This window comes from Salvelinus fontinalis, chromosome 3 (genome assembly GCF_029448725.1).
Source record: "Salvelinus fontinalis isolate EN_2023a chromosome 3, ASM2944872v1, whole genome shotgun sequence".
Lineage (NCBI taxonomy): Eukaryota > Metazoa > Chordata > Actinopteri > Salmoniformes > Salmonidae > Salvelinus > Salvelinus fontinalis.
In genome coordinates, this window is record NC_074667.1 from 52174829 (window position 1) to 52194695 (window position 19867).

Here is a 19867-nt window from a genome sequence, read left to right on the forward strand (position 1 = left end):
TCTCTAGGTTTCTTCCTAGGTTTTGGCCTTTCTAGGGAGTTTTTCCTAGCCACCGTGCTTCTACACCTGCATTGCTTGCTGTTTGGGGTTTTAGACTGGGTTTCTGTACAGCACTTCGAGATATTAGCTGATGTACGAAGGGCTATATAAAATAAACTTGATTGATTGATTGTTAATACAGTGGCCACATCAGGCCTGCAAGTCACATTATGCTGGCTTGCAAAGTAATGGTTAATTCCTATTGAAATCCAGCAAGAGTGGAGATATCCAACAATTTGAACTTTTGTTCACCAACAATCTGCATTCAGAATGAATTCCAGGGTTAGAAATATAAATGAATGAGACTACCTCAACCATTTAAACTCAAAGAATAATTTCCGTAAAGGGTGCAATAAGTCCAATTAACAGATTGGATTAGTTTAGAAAGGTGTATGTTATTTATCTTTGTGTAGCATAATCAATCAATGCACATGCAAAAACACAACAAACTAAAAAGATATTGAAACAAAAAATTCTAAAAATCTAACCGCAATCGTGCATGCTTGGAATATATGATAATGATGGGTGTGGTTTTGCCAGACCAGCTATACCATGCTGGACCAGCATATACCAGCATCACCAGCATACAGCATCACCAGCATACTAGTATAAACTGGTCACCAGCATACCAGCATAAATTGGTCACCGGCATACCAGCATAAACTGGTCACCAGCCTACCAGCATACCAGCATGAGCTGGTCACCAGCATTCCAGCATAACCAGCATACCAGTATAAGGTGGTCACCAACATACCAGCATCACCAGCATAATCTGGTCACCAGCATACCAGCATCACCAGCATACCAGCATGAGCTGCTCACCAGCATCACCAGCTTGACCAGCTGGTCAGACCTGCTTGACCAGCATAAACCAGTTATTTTTTTCAGCAGGGTTGTGATGCAATATGACAGCTGTTTGATGGTCAGTGTTTGTGTTTGTTTGACTGTCTGTAAAAGTATTTTGATTTTATGCATCTGTTCCACCCCTCCAGCCGTTTCAGCTGTTGCCAGACTCTTAACTTTCTTTGATCCCTTCTGATTCTCCATTTGGGAGGAGGTGCTCCAACACCTTACAGTTAACTGGAACAGTGACAGTGACAGACTGTGCACATGTTCCCACAGAACACATCTCTCTGTGTGTGTCATACTGGGGTGGGGTCTGGATCTGAGCCAGAACGTCATGCACCTTTGGGGCTGTTCATGGGAGAGAGGCAGTGGTAGACCTATACGATGGACAGCTTCCTACGTGAAACTATCACACTCTATTAATGAAGTTTTAAATTGTATCGACACATTTTGTAATCTCCAACATACAGCAATCATTGTTTAAGCAAGATGTCACTTGCACCAATGGTCGTCATCAAGTCAAAATTAATGCTTCATGTGAGCCAGTAATAATGTACAGAAACAGTGTATTTCTCAACACACTGTCTCTAGTTGGTTATGCTCAAACTGACAAGCCCTGACAAGAAGACACAAATTGACATTGCTCTATTTCACAATACTCTCACGTTGCCTCCAGCAACTGTTCAACATCCCCTTTCACCTTCTCTGGGAAAATACACGCAGGTGTATTAGCCACAAAAGTTAAAGATGCACTATGCAGAAATTGCTCCGCCATTTCCTGGTTGCTAAAATTCTAATAGTTTGCCTAATGTCATTTTATGTGACAAAACAACCGAGTATAGTGTAGAGAATCATTGTACCATCTAAACCGGTGTGAAATATATTTTCCATAACCCAAAATATTGTCTTTTTAGCTGTTTGAAGCTGTAGAAAACAGAAAGTAGCAAAAACAAAACTTAAGCACAGGAAGCATAAAAATAGTGCACATAGAACAGATCTACCGCTTCTTAGACTTGCTTTCAATGAGAATGACAGATCTATAACTCAGTTCATCCAAAAAGTGACATATTGCAGCTTTAAATTGCTGATACCAGATTGTAGAGTAGGCCTGTAGAGTAGAGCCGAGTCCTGCCTGGCTGCTTTAAATAATGTAGCTATTTCTGCAAATGGCAACAGTAACCAGGTTTCCATCCAACCTTTTTATGCTTAAAGTACAGTGAGGGAAAAAAGTATTTGATCCCCTGCTGATTTTGTACGTTTGCCCACTGACAAAGAAATGATCAGTCTGTAATTTTAATGGTAGGTTTATTTGAACAGTGAGAGACAGAATTACAACAAAAATATCCAGAAAAACGCATGTCAAAAATGTTATAAATTGATTTGCAATTTAATGAGGGAAATAAGTATTTGACCCCCTCTCAATCAGAAAGATTTCTGGCTCCCAGGTGTCTTTCATACAGGTAACGAGCTGAGATTAGGAGCACACTCTTAAAGGGAGTGCTCCTAATCTCAGTTTCTTACCTGCATAAAAGACACCTGTCCACAGAAGCAATCAATCAATCAGATTCCAAACTCTCCACCATGGCCAAGACCAAAGAGCTCTCCAAGGATGTCAGGGACAAGATTGTAGATCTACACAAGGCTGGAATGGGCTACAAGACCATTGCCAAGCAGCTTGGTGAGAAGGTGACAACAGTTGGTGCGATTATTCGCAAATGGAAGAAACACAAAAGAACTGTCAAATTCCCTTGGCCTAGGGCTCCATGCAAGATCTCACCTTGTGGAGTTGCAATGATCATGAGAATGGTGAGGAATCAGCCCAGAACTACACAGGAGGATCTTGTCAATGATCTCAAGGCAGCTGGGACCATAGTCACCAAGAAAACAATTGGTAACACACTACGCTGTGAAGGACTGAAATCCTGCAGCGCCCGCAAGGTCCCCCTGCTCAAGAAAGCACATATACATGCCCGTCTGAAGTTTGCCAATGAACATCTGAATGATTCAGGGGACAACTGGGTGAACGTGTTGTGGTCAGATGAGACCAAAATGGAGTTCTTTGGCATCAACTCAACTTGCCGTGTTTGGAGGAGGAGGAATGCTGCCTATGACCCCAAGAAACCATCCCCACCGTCAAACATGGAGGTGGAAACATTATGCTTTGTGGGTGTTTTTCTGCTAAGGGGACAGGACAACTTCACCGCATCAAAGGGACGATGAACGGGGCCATGTACCGTCAAGTCTTGGGTGAAAACCTCCTTCCCTCAGCCAGGGTATTGAAAATGGGTCGTGGATGGTTATTCCAGCATGACAATGACCCAAAACACACGGCCAAGGCAACAAAGGAGTGGCTCAAGAAAAAGCACATTAAGGTCCTGGAGTGGCCTAGCCAGTCTCCAGACCTTAATCCCATAGAAAATCTGTGGAGGGAGCTGAAGGTTCGAGTTGCCAAACGTCAGCCTCGAAACCTTAATGACTTGAAGAAGATCTGCAAAGAGGAGTGGGACAAAATCCCTCCTGAGATGTGTGCAAACCTGATGGCCAACTACAAGAAACATCTGACCTCTGTGATTGCCAACAAGGGTTTTGCCACCAAGTACTAAGTCATGTTTTGCAGAGGGGTCAAATACTTATTTCCCTCATTAAAATGCAAATCAATTTATAACATTTTTGACATGCGTTTTTCAGGATTTTTTTGTTGATATTCTCTCTCACTGTTCAAATAAACCTACCATTAAAATTACAGACTGATCATTTCTTTGTCAGTGGGCAAACGAACAAAATCAGCAGGGGATCAAATACTTTTTTCCCTCACTGTATATACCTGCACTCAGATACTATCTGCACAGAGCGCTGTTGGCTAGAGCACACGTGCCAATACCAGAGGAGGGGGGGTCATAACAGGCCTACCTATGCAAGGTTCATTTCACTATCCCCTCCGTTAGGGAGAGCGTGTCCCCACACTTCACTATACCAAGTCCCTCAGGCATGCACACCTCTCCTATGGCCCCCAAGGCACCATCCCACTGCAGCAATTTTTGAGAATGGCAACAGTGTAATACCTCTTGTAAGTCTCAAACTCAGGTATCCCAGCCCATAGGCAGACCTGCTAACCACTGCTCCAATAAGGGTCGTAACAATCCACCTAGACCTACCTAGGCAAGGTTCGTTTCAATAGATTTTCAGCAGGTTCTTTGAGACCTCAAAGCTGGAGGAAGAGTTTTGATTCAATTGCATCAGGTAATGAATGGAAAGCTACATGAGATTAAAAAAAATAATAATTTCAGTTCCTTGCATGTGGAATTACTTCATCCTTAGATCACCAATGTAATCTTTATATCAATAACATTGGTTAGAACAATACTGTCTTTGTAGTGGATGTGAATCTCCCCAGTGGAGGCTCCTCAGGGTAGGAAGGGGAGGACCATCCTCCTCAGTGAATTTCATAAAAATATTAATAGTGAAACATTAAAAAAGTTATCCTTTTTAGATAAAACTATATTAAATATGTTCATATCACAAAATAATTGATTAAACCCTGTTTTGAAATGAAGATCTACAGTAGTCTCAGCAGCACTCTGTAGGGTAGCACCATGGTGTAGCAGGAGGATAGGTAGCTTCTGTCCTCCTCTGGGTACATAGACTTCAATACAAAACCTAAGAGGTTCATGGTTCTCACTAAAGGCCGACCGAATAATCGGCATGGCTGATTAATTAGGGCCGATTTCAAGTTTTCATAACAATCGGTAATCAGCATTTTTGGATGCCGATTATGGCCGATTACATTGCATTCCACAAAGAAACTGCGTGGCAGGCTGACCACCTGTTACGTTAGTGCAGCAAGGAGCCAAGGTAAGTTGCTAGCTAGCATTAAACTTATCTTCTACAAAACAATCAATCTTCACATAATCACTAGTTAACTACACATGGTTGATGATATTACTAGGTTAACTAGCTTGTCCTGCGTTGCATATAATCAATGCCTGTTAATTTATCATCGAATCACAGCCTACTTCACCAAATGGGAGATGATTTAAGCTCATTCACGTAAAAGCACAATCATTGCACGAATGTACCTAACCATAAACATCAATCAATGCCTTTCTTAAAATCAATACACAGAAGTATACTTTTTTAAACCTGCATATTTAGTTAAAAGAAATTAATGTTAGCAGGCAATATTAACCAGGTGAAATTGTGTCATTTCTCTTGCGTTCATTGCACGCAGAGTCAGGGTATATGCAACAGTTTGGGCCGCCTGGCTCATTGCGAACTAATTTGCCAGAACTTTACATGATTATGACATAACATTGAAGGTTGTGCAATGTAACAGCAATATTTAGACTTAGGCTTGCCGCCCGTTCGATAAAATACGGAACGGTTCCGCATTTCACTGAAAGAATAAACGTTTTGTTTTCTAAATGATAGTTTCCAGATTTTACCATATTAATGGCCAACGGCTTGCATTTCTGTGTTTATTATATTATAATTAAGTCTATGATTTGATAGAGCAGTCTGACTGAGCGTTTGCCAGCAGCTCTTAGCAATGCTTGCTTCACAGCGCTGTTTATGACTTCAAGCCTATCAACTCCTGAGATTAGGCTCGCAATACTAAAGTGCCTATTAGAATATCTAATAGTCAAAGTTATATGAAATACTAATGGTATAGAGAGAAATAGTTGACGCGTCATAATTCCTATAATAACTACAACCTAAAATTTCTTAACTGGGAATATTGAACCACCAGCTTTCATATGTTCTCATGTTCTGAGCAAGGTACTTAAACTTGAGCTTTTTTAACATGGCACATATTGCACATTTACTTTCTTCTCCAACACTGTGTTTTTGCATTATTTAAACCAAATTGAGCATGTTTCATTATTTATTTGAGACTAAATAGATTTTATGTATGTATTAAGTTAAATTAATAGTGTTCGTTGTTCATTCAGTATTGTTGTAGTTGTCATTATTACAAATATATATAAATATAAAATAAAAAATAAAAATTGTCCTATTAATCGGTATCGCCTTTTTTTGGTCCTCCAATAACCGGTATCGGTATCGGTATCAGCTTGAAAAATAATAAATCGGTCGACCTCTACTTCTCACCCCCTTTCATAGACTTACACAGCAACTATGACAATTTCTGGAAGACATCCTCCAACCTATCAGAGCTCTTGCAGCATGAACTGACATATTGCCCACCCAATCAAAGTATCAGATAATGAATCTAGTGCTGAAATCATAAGCTACAACTAGCTAGCACTGCAGTGCAGTGCATAAAATGTGGTGAGTAGTGTTTATTTTATTTAACATTTATTTAACTAGTGTACTCAAAGAGAAAGAAAATAACTTAACAGTTTTTAACATATTAATTTCTTCCAAAATTAAGGAGAAGCAAGAGAGAGATAGAGCTATATGTGGTTTAATTTTTTTACTTTCACTTTCACTTGGCTAGCAAATGCAACTAGCTAGTTTAGCCTACTCAAACACCCGGCTCAAACAGAGAGAGATGATATTTATAAAATAAAAAAATCCCCTTTATTTAACCAGGTAAGCCAGTTGAGAACAAGTTCTCATTTACAACTGCGACCGTCCAAGATAAAGCAAAGCAGTGCGACACAAACAACAACACAGAGTTACACATGGAATAAACAAGCGTAAAGTCAATAACACAATAGAAAAAAAGAAAGTCTATATACAGTGTGTGCAAATGGCGTGAGGATGTAGGCAATAAATAGGCCATAGTAGTGAAGTAATTACAATTTAGCAGATTAACACTGGAGTGATAAATGAGCAGATGATGACGTGCAAGTAGAGATACTGGTGTGCAAAAGAGCAGAAAAGTAAATAAAAACAATATGGGAATGAGGTAGGTAGATTGGGTGGGCTATTTACAGATGTTATGTTAGGTAGCTGGCTATGGCTATGGCTATCCAAAACTGGAAGTCTTCTAAGTCAAGGTAAGCCTTTGGTTTTATTAATTTATTGCCATCGGGGCCCACCAGTGTAACTGCTAAACTGCTTGCTGCCGACTGTACACTGTACTTCATGATTGTAGCGGGTTTACTAATGCGTTAATTCTAGTAGTTCTAGTTGGCTATGATGTGACAATGATGTAGGCTGTGTGTAGCAGTTAGCAGTAATGATATGAAGGTTTGACATGGAAAGGTTTTTTGCGTGGTCACAGACAGCTGATGTGTTGTGCACTAAAGGCCTCCACTGTAAGGAATTGGTGGAGTTAGGTCAAGATCCCTTGTTTCCTGTCCTGGCATAAAGGCTGGGTTTATTTTTCCCAGAGTGGGACGGGACACCCCTCCTCCCCAATCCCCAGTGTGAGGCAATGCCCAGGAGGGATAGAAGGAGAGAGGGAGATCCGTCCTTCCACCTCTCCCCCTCTCCTTGCTTCTCACTGGCACCGAGTCCTCAGCAACACATGTCTCTGATCAAGTGCAGCCTGCGTCATCAGTTAGTAAACTCCAGGCTCCAGGAAAACCAACAGAGAGCACATTCATTCCCGGCGACCCTGTGACTGAGTGTGTGATTCATTACTGTTTAATATGCACTCTATTCACCCCAACAACTCGACCACCTCTCCAATCCTGTCCTCAGGCAGACTCCAAACCCTGATGAAATCCATCATTAGACATACTTGTGGTGTTACTGTTGTTGGGTTCTTTATTTACCAGATGCAGTTGTCCATGGCCTATTTGCAGACAGAGAATTAGCAGTATAGGTGAGTTTGTTGGTGTGAGCTTCCTCTTCACAGGCAACATACAAAGAGGAGACCATTATTTTCTGTACGATAGGAGGATTGGTGAGTATACACTACCACGCAAAAGTTTGGACACACCTAGTCATTCGAGGGTTTTTCTTTATTTTTACTATTTACTATTTTCTACATTATAGAATAATAGTGAAGACATCAAAGCTATGAAATAACACAAATAGAATCATGTAGTTGTAACGGCAGCCTTCCTCCTCTTCACGAGAAGAGAGGGTGTAACAGGGATCGGACCAACACGCAGCGTAGCCAGTGCTCAACATGTTTAATAAAACGATAAACAGTGAACACTTACAACGAATACAAAATAACAAATATGGCAAATCGATACAGCCCTATCTGGTGCAGAGAAAACACAAAGACAGGAAACAACCACCCACAAACCCCAACACAAAACAAGCCACCTATATATGATTCCCAATCAGAGACAACACAAAACACCTGCCTCTGATTGAGAACCATATTAGGCCAAACATAGAAACAGACAAACTAGACACACAACATAGAATGCCCACCCAGCTCACGTCCTGACCAACACTAAAACAAGCGAAACACCAAGAACTATGGTCAGAACGTGACAGTAGTAACCAAAAAAAATTTGTTAAACAAATCTAAATATATTTTATATTTGAGATTATTCAAAGTAGCCACCCTTTGCCTTGATGACAGATTTGCACACTCTTGGCATTCTCTCAACCAGCTTCATGAGGTAGTCACCTGGAATGCATTTCAATTAACAGGTCTTGAAGGCTAGGCGTCTCGCTAGTGGGACAACTTCCGGTGAAACTGGAGGGTGCACAATTCAAATAAATAATCATAAAAATTATGGATTTTAAACATTTAGGTACATACAGGTGTCTTATATTGGTTGAAAGCTTAAATTCTTGTTAATCTAACTGCACTGTCTGATTTACAGTAGGCTTTACAGCGTAATCATGCCATGTGATTGTTTGAGGACGGCGCCCAACATCTGTAACGCACGTCATCGGGAGAAGGAGAAGAGGACCAAGGTGCAGCATGGTAAGTGTTCATATTATTTAATAAAATACGCAACACTTGACAAAACAACAAACACGACAAACGAACAGTCCTGAAAGGTGAAACAAACACTAAACAGGAAACAACCACCCACAAACACAGGTGGGAACAGGCTACCTAAGTATGATTCTCAATCAGAGACAATGATAGACAGCTGCCTCTGATTGAGAACCATACCAGGCCAAACACACAGAAATACAAAACAAGGACAACATAGAACACCAGACATAGAATGCCCACCCAAACTCACGCCCTGGCCAACCAAAATAGAGACATAAAAAGGATCTCTACAGTCAGGGCGTGACAACATCAAAATATTTTTCCACCGGCACAGGTTTCATAAATTCACAAATAGCGATTAAATATTAACTTACTTTTTGAAAATCTTCCTCTGATTTGTCATCCAAAGGGTCCCAGCTATAACATGTAGTGTCGTTTTGTTAGATAAAATCCTTCTTTATATCTCAAAAAGTCTGTTTAGTTGGCGCCATTGATTTGAGTAATCCACTCGTTCAACATGCCAAGATAGGAATCCGAAAATCTACCCCTAAACTTTGTTTCAAAAAGTCAAAATATGTTTCTATTTAATCCTCAGATACCCTAAAATATAACCAAACTATAATATTTCATACTGAAAGAAGTATGTTCAATAGGAAACCGATATTAGCAGGTGCGCATTGTCTTCATGGCCTGCGCACACATGAATTTCCAAGCAGATGTCCTTGTACTAAAACTCATTATTCTTACTCGTTTTGGAAGAAACAAGCATGAAACTTTAAACAAAGACTACTGACACCCAGTGGAAGTCTTAGGAAATGCATACTGGGAGCTAGATTGAACTATTTCCCTATACGTTCCATTGTAAGAGCATGGGATTTGTGACAAGTATGGGCATTGTGACAAGTATGGGTGGTATACAGAAGATAGCACTATTCAGTGAAATACCAAGTCCATATCATGGCAAGAACAGCTCAAATAATCAAAGAGAAATTACAGTCCATCATTACTTTAATACATGAAGTTCAGTCGATGCGTAAAATTTCAAGAACTTTGCAGTCGCAAAAACCATCAAGCGCTGTCAAAGAACGCACATCTGCACAGTTTCACATTGCACATCCCTCTCTCATTTTAAGGACCTGTGCCAATCATTCTGACAATCCATTCATCCGTAAAGCAGCACACTGTCTTAAACCATAACAACGTACAGTACGACGAACAGCACTTCGTACCATACATAACAGCTATGATGAAACTGGCACTCACGAGGACCGCCACAGGAACGGAAGACACAGAGTTACCTCTAAAATAAGGGTTAAATAAAAAATTCAATACCTCTGCTGCAGAGGATTATTTCATTAGAGTTACCTGCACCTCAGATTGCAGCCCAAATAAATGCTTCACAGTGTTCAAGTAACAGTCACATCTCAACATCAACTGTTCAGAGGAGACCGTGTGAATCAGGCCTTCACTGTCAAATTTCTACAAAGAAAGCACTACTAAAGGACACCAATAATAAGAAGAAACTTGCTTGGGCCAAGAAACACAAGCAATGGACATTAGACCAGTGGAAATCTGTCCTTTGGTCTGATGAGTCCAAATTTGAGATTTTTGGTTCCAACCACTGTGTCTTTGTGAGACGCAGAGTAGATGAACGGATGATCTCTGCATTTGTGGTTTCAACTGTGAAGCATGGAGGAAGAGGTTTCATGGTGTGCGTGTGCTTTACTGTTGACACTGTCTGTGATTTATTTAGAATTCAAGGCACACGAGCATGTCTACCACAGCATTTTTGCAGCGATACGCCATCCCATCTGGTTTGTGCTTAGTGGGAGTATCATTTGTTTTTCAACAGGACAATGACCCAAAACACACCTCAAGGCTGTGTAAGGGCTATTTAACCAAGGAGAGTGATGGAGTGCTGCATCAGATGACCTGGCCTCCACAATCACCTGATCTCAACCCAATTGAGATGATTTGGGATGAGTTGGACCACAGGGTGAAGGAAAAGCAGCCTACAAATGCTCAGCAGACTGTAGTAAAAGTATTCCTCATGAAGCTGATTGAGAGAATGCCAAGAGTGTGCAAAGCTGTCATCAAGGCAAAGGGTGGCTACTTTGAAGAATCTAAAATCTAAAATCTATTTTGATTTGTTTAACACTTTTTGGTTTACTACATGAGGACCTGTAGAGTAGAGTAGAGATATGTGTTATTTCATAGTTTTGATGTCTTCACTATTATTCTACAATGTAGAAAATAGTCAAACTAAATAAAAACCATTGAATGAGTAGGTGTGTCCTTACTTTTAACTGGTACTGTACATGGGGTGAGAGGTGCTTAGATAGCTATTCAAGGGGAGATTGCAAGTAAAACACACCCCAATTTATTACAAAGACTATCAACATAAAACTAGTTGCACTTAACATTTCTCTTGACAGTTTACTTTGTTGTTGAGTTTATATTTCTTGGCATGGCACACATTGAAAAAACAATGTAACTGCTCCCTGAAATCAGCATACTGCACTGCCATGTTGGGAAACATGCAGAGTAGAGAACCACAGACAGGGCCTGGCACCTGAAGGAAAGCCCCGTAGGAATCCACAAGTTTAGAACTCGGCAGCACTCAGTGTAAAGCTGCGGGTCGGCAGCGGTGTGGCCGGGGAGAGCTACCCCCAGGCCTTCTGTATCATCGGTGCAGGATGAGTCGTGTTTATGGGAGGCTGACAGCTCCTTCCTGTATCCCAGGCCCTGAGCCCTCTGTGAGCCCTGGCTGCTGCTGCACTGAAGGCCGCTCTCTCTCTCCCCCCTGACTGGGACTGGGCCTGGGAGCGGGCGTGGGTGGGAGCAGTGGGGGGGGTGGGATTTGGTGTAGCGGCAGTAAGCAGTGAGGGTTAGCACTTTAGCCCCTCGGCTCCTAGCCTGTCTTTTTTTGGGGTGAAGTAGGCCAATGTAAACTCCCATTTCCTGCCGGCCTGTCTCTGAGGGGGAGAGATGATCCTCCTGTGAAGAGAGAGAGGGCTGCTTCTCTGCAGGGACACTTCACACTAACTCACATACATATACATAAATAGATATACAACCAAGAGACAGAGAGAGAGTGAGAGAGAGAGAGAAATACACAAACACAGTGGGGCTCTGGAATGTTAAACACATGCTTTATGGCATAAATAGCAGCCACTTTTGGTAAATTACAGTGAGTGTTCTGGCACTAGGAAGCGCGCAGCAGGAAAAAGTTCTCAGATTTCAGAACCAGGCATTCTACACTCCCAAAGGAAGAGTAGTGTCATGTACTGTTTTCATTTATCAAAATGTTTTGAAATATATACAGTACCTCTGAGTGTTGTGAGGGTTATGATATTGTGGGGTTTAAAATGGTAGCTTGTGTTTAAATGGTTCTACATAAACTTTGTGGCAAAGATCAGATTATACTACAGAGACATGAGTGATTCCAATGTAGTATTAAGAAGTTTTGACTAACTAGAGAGCATAATCCGACTTAAACCGTTACTCACTTCAACTTGCCATGCTGTGTGATTTTATTTGCAGAGCTGACACCCTCGCCTGAGAACATGTTAAAAATGTACAGCATAAAACTGCTCTCAATTCATTCCAAGCAGATGGAATTTAAAAGGCCTGCTGTACAAGAACATCCAGGTCAAAGGTGCAATGGTAACAACCAAATGACTCAGAACCATAAATCCACCTTCCAGACCTCTCACTCCACATAGGACTCTTTGTTAGTACACAGCTGTATGACCAAATGTCTAGAGCTCTTCTTTCTAACAACTACCCAGACCCAGTGGTTAGCATGTGTCATGTGATTCACTAAACAGACTAAAACTCGCAACAGAAGTCTTATCTCCAGCTCTGTGAATATTTCCCTGACTGTGAAGGAAATGATGAGTTTAAGAAGCGTGTGGCTAGCTGCTCCAGCTGACAGAGGCTGAGTGGAACAGTTTACCTCACCTTCTGACACAGCCCACGCACCCTCACTTCTCTGTGACCAGACCTGATCACTCAGAAAAGCATGGGAACTTGGACTCTCCTGGCTACACAGACTCTGACTCACTGTCTGGGCTACAGAGTAGGAGACTTAACTCCCTCAAAACAAGGAAATATAGACCTGGAACAAGGTTAAATAAGATGAATGTTGGCCAACAAATCTACTCTCTCTTTCACACATTTGCACACAGTGTTTAAACAGTGGCTGCAGGAGGCGAGTGACAGGTGGAGACATTGAGCAGGTACATGCAGTTGTACCTGTCCATCACTCAGTGTGTTCACCTGCCTCTCTCTTAACGTCACTATGTCCAACTCAAACTGCCCCTCCACAACCAACACACTACATTTACAGTTGCTGAAAGAGAGCCATATCCTAATTAACAGACTCTAACCAAACATGCACATATCTGGCTGTTGTATAAGCAGTGTTAACTCAGACTAAAAAAAAAGAAGCTAATTTTAAAAGTAACAACACTTTTTTTTACATAAATTACTTTATTGAATGTAAATCCATCAGCTATGAAGTATTTGAAATAGAAGTGAAAGACAAACAAACACAGTAAAACATTGAAATAAGACTACATACAATCTGAACATTGCACTGTAAAACACCACCATATAAGGTTTAGGATTTTTTTATCCATCTCTGTACAGCCAGGGCTGTGAAACCGTGCCTCTATGAGACATTTTATTTGCCCCCCCCCCCCCCCTTCCCCCAGTTCTGAGTGTTTGATCCATAATATTAATACACTTAGTCAACATTAAAAAAAAACTAATACCAGTTGAGGTAAGAAGGCACGGCACATCTTTGGTTTAAAATAATACATTTCATAAAACAAGTTTATATCTTACAAAAATGGTGGTTTTCTCTACCATTGTCGAGAACAATGGGAATAATTAACACTGTGGTAACCTGGAGTGCATGGCTTAGATTTTCATTCAGGAATTTAAACAACATTGAAGGAGCAAAGCTTCCATGAGGAATGACAACAGAAACAAATGGCTTTATCCTATTTCGGAAACACATCAGATTACAGTGGGGCTTGGTGTGGTCAAAATAACAGCTTACGACAAACCCACTGGAGACAAAGGCATACAAAGGGACCAACGGACTCCATCCTCTTTGTGATGATGACATACTTCCTCTTTCTAGGGGCGGTGGAAGTCACCTGTTATCGGCCCAGTAGAGGTCAGGGCCAGAGCACCTGTTAGCACCCTGTCTATCTACACCACTCTACCAGCGACAGCTGTGTGTGTATGTCATGCTGAGAGATGTATCCCACCCACGCACCCTTACATCTCTCAGCAGCTGTGTCTGTGTCTAGGCCATGATGATCCGGAGCTGGCCTGGCCAACACCGAGGCTGGGCTAGACTCAAAAGTACACTGGCACACTAACCCCCATGAGTCTACAATATGTATGAGGAAAAACAATGTTGGGACTGGAAGAATGGCAGGATTACAGAGTTCAGAACATCTACCAGATTTAGCTTGCAATGGGAGGAGTTTGAAAATTTGAGGAGTTCCATAAATGTGATTGAAACAGAGAAACTGAGATGGCTATGGAAGTTGCATTCAAAGAGATGAGTCAGGGTCAACTTCCTCTTCTACTAGTAAATGGTGGATCTATGGTCTCTGTTGGCAGATTGGTTCAGGCTCCTCTGGTCTTGCTTATGGTATGGGTCTGTAGATGCCCCCACCGCCCTGAGGTCCCTCTGGGGATAACTGCCTGGCTCATTCCTGCTCATGCTGTGGAGGAGGAGCAGCAGCTGGCTGCACTGTGTTTCTGGAGGAGGGACATGCGGCTGAAGGTACGGGAACACACGCCACATTGGTACTTCTTCACCTCAGCGTGGGTCTGCAGGTGCGCCCGCAGGTTGGAGCGGTCAGCAAAGGCACGGTTACAGTGTTGGCAGGAGAACGGGCGTTCACCTAAGGAGGAGATTGTAGGAGGAGCATGGGTTAGAGATGCATGACACTAACTAAGGACCACACACACCGCACCGAATGTTGATCTGCTGTTCGTTTGTGTGGTGTGTTTTAGGGACCATCTGCTGATGTACGTCTGACTACCAATATTGTCGCACAATTCTACATGAAGACAGACACAGCCGGCACTCTGTTCAGAGGTGCTAAGTACTGTCGGCCCGCAAACGCTATTGGTGTGTCCGAGCCTTTAAGCCTCTGTCTGTATCTGTGAACCTTGGCTTTGATTAGCAATAAAGGGCAAACTTTTCTCCCCCACACAATAATATCAATTTGGCTGTCTCGGGCTCAGCAGAGCTGTTCATTAACACCTTAGTGAATCACCCTCAAAGCTCATTTAAAGGGTAATGATGAATCTGGTGTCAGGCTAGGTGAATCACGACCACACTTGAATTAACATGATTAAATCAGTGCCAAATTAGATTACTACTTTCAAGTTGCTGCTGGTGGTAAGTGGGCAGTTTGATAGCTGAGAGCTTCCTTATGCTCTTTGTCCCCTTCATCACAAGATAATCCTGCATTCTGTTGTCTCAAACAGTAGCCAATGATACGATCATTCTCAGTGAGTCATTGTTAGGGCACCCAAGTGGTACAGAGGTCTAAGGCACTGCATCTAAGTACTAGAGGTGTCACTACAGTCCCTGGTTTCATTTCAGGCTGTATCACATCCGGCCGTGATTGGGAGTCCCATAGGGCGATGCACAATTGGCCCAGCGTTGTCCGGGTTTTGCCGGGGTAGGCTGTCATTATAAATAAGAATTTGTTTTTAACTGACGCCTAGTTAAATAATAGATACAATAAAATAAAATAAATTAAATGCAGTAAGGTAGCGTCACAATAGAACCCCACAGTGGAGGTGTCATAATGCCCATAAAACCTAGAGGTCAAACAGGGAAATGGTTCCAATTGGTTTTCAACCATTCATTTTTCCCATTGGGAATTTTAGAAACGCTTAAAATACGGTCTGCGTTTAGTGTAGGCTTACCCTGGTGTGACGTTTTGATAACCATGTAAATCTTTCTCGGACAAGGTGACTTTCATCAATATATTCGGCTCTATTTACTCTCAGAGTTTCGAAAATGCTAACTAGCATCAAAGTAGACATCATGCAAGACAACAAATCCCTGCAAGCTCCTGCACGTCATCTCTAGCTGGCACCTTTGCTAACAGGTACATTTAAAGAAATGTAACCAATATATTAATTACTACATTTATCTAACATTAGATTGTTAATCCAGAGATTATTACCTTTTCCTCAACTTCGCAGTCTTGTCCAGATCCACATGGTATTTGTATATCTTTATAATAGCCACATTAGCAGCTAATTAGCATTTGTTGGGGGTAAACAGAGGTGAATATTGATAAAAGTCACCTTGTTCTAGAAATATTTACACGGTTATCAAAATGTCATGCCAGGGTAAGCCTACACGAAACACATCCCTTATTTTAAGTGTTTCTAAAAATCCCCTATGGGAAAAATGAATTGTGGGAAAAAAACGATTGGAACTATTTCCAAACTATTTATGGGTACTATGACTCATACTGTGGTACTCTATGAGTGATCAATGACCAACGAGCCCACAGGGCTTCTTCATGTGCTCATGTCTACCACTACACTGTAATGATGATCCAATCAACTGAGTAACCAAACCTCCCTTCCACCAAAGTCATACCAAATGGCAAGTGTGGGAATTCTTACCAGTGTGTGTGCGAATGTGGCCGCGCAGCAGCCAGGGCCTGGAGAAGGCTTTCCCGCAGGTGGGGCAGACACAGGGTAGCGTGTGTGAGCGAATGTGCATCTTCAGAGCCCCCAGGCTGGTGTACTCTTTAGGGCAGTGCTTGCAGAAGAAGGCTGGCCTTGCTGCAGTGACTGGGGCCACTCTCTCATCCTCGCTCGGGGCCCCATGACTCTTGGTGCTGGTGCGTTTGGGGCGCTGAGGAGGGTGGTAGGTGTCTGTGGGTTCGGGGCTGGGGGGGTCAGAGGTGCGCCCCTCGTCCTCCTCCCCACTGCTACTGGCACTGCTGCTGAGGCTGGAGGGGGAGCTGAGGTCCAGGGGTCCAGGGGTGGGAGAGGCATCAGTGGGGAATGTGGGGACGTAGAGGGCTGGAAGGAAGCTCACATCCCATACCAGTCCCGCTGTGTAACAGGTGGTAGCTGAGTTGTTGTCCCCTGCTGGAAGCTCAGCTAGTGGGTACCTCTCCAGTGAGGTGGCTGAGGGATGAGGAAAAGGGTTAGAATACAGAGGTACATTTACAGCACTGTTGTCAGATACTAAGATGTTTTCATCATGTACATACGATTAATGTAACTGGGAACGACACAACACAATAACAAATATATGATGAAGTTTGGATAGGCAACATATTTTCAACTTGTAAAGCAACAACCGCCACTGTCACGTTTCTCCAGAGCATTTTACACACACAAAAAAAAAAGTTTCAGCAAAGATGAGATTTCATGGGCCATTTCCTCCCACATATTTACATGGGGTAGAAACATGAATGGTAGCTCTGTACAGTTTAGGGGGAACTTTTATAATGGGCCTTACTTGAAAACTGAGAGAGAGTATAATTTATTAAGGTTGCCAACATGGAGAAGGTTGTAATGGAAACAGTTGTAAAAACTTAAGATCATAAAATAAAACATATTTCCAGAGGTTTATTGTAAGGAACACTAATAGAGAAAACAGGTGTCTCCTATTCTGTAATATTTTATACATGTATGTATTCAGCTTCATACAAGGAATAAATAAAGTAAAGCTACTCACCATTTTGACACTCCAATTCACTGTAGTTGGGTTTTTTGTTGGCGAAATACTTTTTGACCAAGAAAGACCGAGGCATTTTTCCACTTTGCGAAATATGTGCGCAAAATATCCACTGGTTCAAACTGTGGAAATAGGCAGACGTCTAGGACTTAGATCCACATGAGAATAGCGGTATATAGAAATAATAAAAGATTACTGAAACGTATAGTCCACCAGTTTGTCTGAACTTGTTCAACTGTGGGCCACTGTGTGACTGTCTCCAAAATGCTGCTCTCTCTTCTGCTGAAATACTCTGACACAGGCAATGGGGGTGTGCTCGCCCCGAGGGCACACCCCACCTACATATGAGCGCAGGAAGCGACACTCACTAACCCATTCCTAAACAAAAACATGTGCCCCAAAAGCGATAACAATGGCCATCTATCAAATTTACCTGCATACAACACACATCAATGCAATAGTCTTGACCATTCCGATTAAGCAAATTAAACTCTTGAGGGCAATAGCGCGCTTCCATAAACAGATTGACACATTTGGAGACGTGCATGGAGACAATTGCGCAAACGTGTCAGATCACTAAACAGCTCATTTATTCGACTTCAAGACAATAATGATTGTTCTTTAAGACGCCAGTATGTCTGAAACAGGAGAATGATGGTTTGACTGCTGTGTATGTCGATTCTATCAATAGGTCCATAGGCCTACAGTCCAACTGATTAGGCCACATAGGGCGAGACAGTCCTTTTTTATTGTTTTCTTCAGCATGATCAACGTGCAACATTTGGATAAGGGACATCTTATTCAGATACGATAAATGATTTAAGTATTGTGGGATTAATACTTGCCAAGCGTTTATTATGTCAAGAAAAATCTACCTGGTCTCAGAGTATTTCGTATTATTATTTAAATAAATCTGGAATTTGCTAAACGTATAATATGTTACACATTTTTTGTTGTATGTTTTACGAATTTGCCAAACGTTCAATATGTTACGAATTTTCAAAACATATGATATGTTATGAATTCTAGCTATGTGGCTAGGAATTCAGTTTAGGGGTTAGGGTTAAGTTTAGGAGTTAGGTTAAAGGGTTGGGGTTAGGGGAAGGGTTAGCTAAAAGGGTTAAGTTTAGGGTTAGATGAAGTGTTAGCTAAAAGGGTTGAGGTTAGGGTTAGGGGAGGGTTAGCTAACATGCTATGTCGTTCCAAATTAGCAACAAAAAAAAAGTATATGTAGTTGAAAAGTTGATGAGATTCAAACTCGCAACCATTGGGTTGCCAGGCATTTCCATTTAACATCCGACCAACCACCATACGTAAACAACCCACTTAATTTACCTACCTCATCCCCTTACTGTTTTTATTTATTTATTTTTCTGCTCTTTTGCACATCAGTATCTCTACTTGCTCATGATCATCTGATGATTTATCACTCCAGTGTTAATCTGCTAAATTGTAATTATTTGCTCCTATGGCCTATTTATTGCCTACCTCATGCCTTTTGCACACAATGTATATAGACTCATTTTGGGTTTTTTCCTACTGTGTTATTGATTTGTTTTTGTTTACTCCATGTGTAACTCTGTGTTGTTGTCTGTTCACACTGCTATGCTTTATCTTGGCCAGGTCGCAGTTGTAAATGAGAACTTGTTCTCAACTAGCCTACCTGGTTAAATAAAGGTGAAATAAATAAAATTAAAAAATTAAAATACTTCAGTTTCTGCCTTAAGTAACCATCTCTCTTAAGTAACCATACCAAACGTAACATATCATACTAAACAGAGTGTCTTGGTTTACGTACAGAATCATACGAAATGCTCTGAGACCATGTTGAGAAAAATAGGTCCGAATTACAGTCGCCAACAGTGCCTAGGTTACTCCTGGTATGTCATGGCGCCACCCATTGGGAAGAAATAGTAGCTGAAACAAGTTCAATAGCAGCATGTTTCAGTTCGATAAGTACACACAAGATGGCGCTATGTCACCCATATTCGAAGAGTGGTTGGCATTGAGTCACCTGCAAAAGCAGACAAGTTTGAAATCAATGAAATCCAGTTAATTTCCTGCATTTCCATTGGGCATGCAACCTATTTATCATGAACAATTTTCAAGTCAGATTTACAAATAAGCAGCCTGGTATAGAAGTCCACTACAGAAATCTAGAGGACATATGAATAAATAAAACAAATCACTATTTTTTTCTAGATCAATAAATATGTTTTGTGATCACAACATAACAAAAGTTGTTTTGTCAAGATCACAATAAAATTTTCCCATGATCAAGACATAACAAGTTGGTGTGTGGAAATCAAGAGATAAACTCTATGTAACAGTGTTGCTTCTGCCCACCTCATCGCTCCTACCTGGGCTCAAACCAAGGATTGTCTGCACACATCAACAACTGCCTCCCA

The 19867-nt window shown here is 41.6% G+C and overlaps 1 protein-coding gene across 1 annotated transcript; it reads right to left on the minus strand.

Moving 5' to 3' along the window:
• Positions 1-13195: 13195 nt before the first annotated feature.
• Positions 13196-17736, minus strand: LOC129851088 (protein snail homolog Sna-like). Its single transcript, XM_055917314.1, has 3 exons — positions 17460-17736; positions 16391-16903; positions 13196-14637 (listed from the first exon to the last, which is right to left on the minus strand). The coding sequence occupies exons 1-3, from the start codon at positions 17533-17535 to the stop codon at positions 14450-14452; spliced, it is 777 nt and encodes a 258-aa protein (XP_055773289.1). The 5' UTR covers positions 17536-17736; the 3' UTR covers positions 13196-14449.
• Positions 17737-19867: the final 2131 nt, after the last annotated feature.

Coding starts and splice junctions, on each gene's coding strand:
- LOC129851088 (XM_055917314.1), bottom strand. CDS start 17,535: ATGCCTCGGTCTTTCTTGGTCAAAAAGTATTTCGCCAACAAAAAACCC. Junction 16,904..17,459: donor TGAATTGGAGTGTCAAAATG/GTGAGTAGCTTT, acceptor CTCATCCCTCAG/CCACCTCACTGGAGAGGTAC. Junction 14,638..16,390: donor CCACATTCGCACACACACTG/GTAAGAATTCCC, acceptor TCTCCTCCTTAG/GTGAACGCCCGTTCTCCTGC.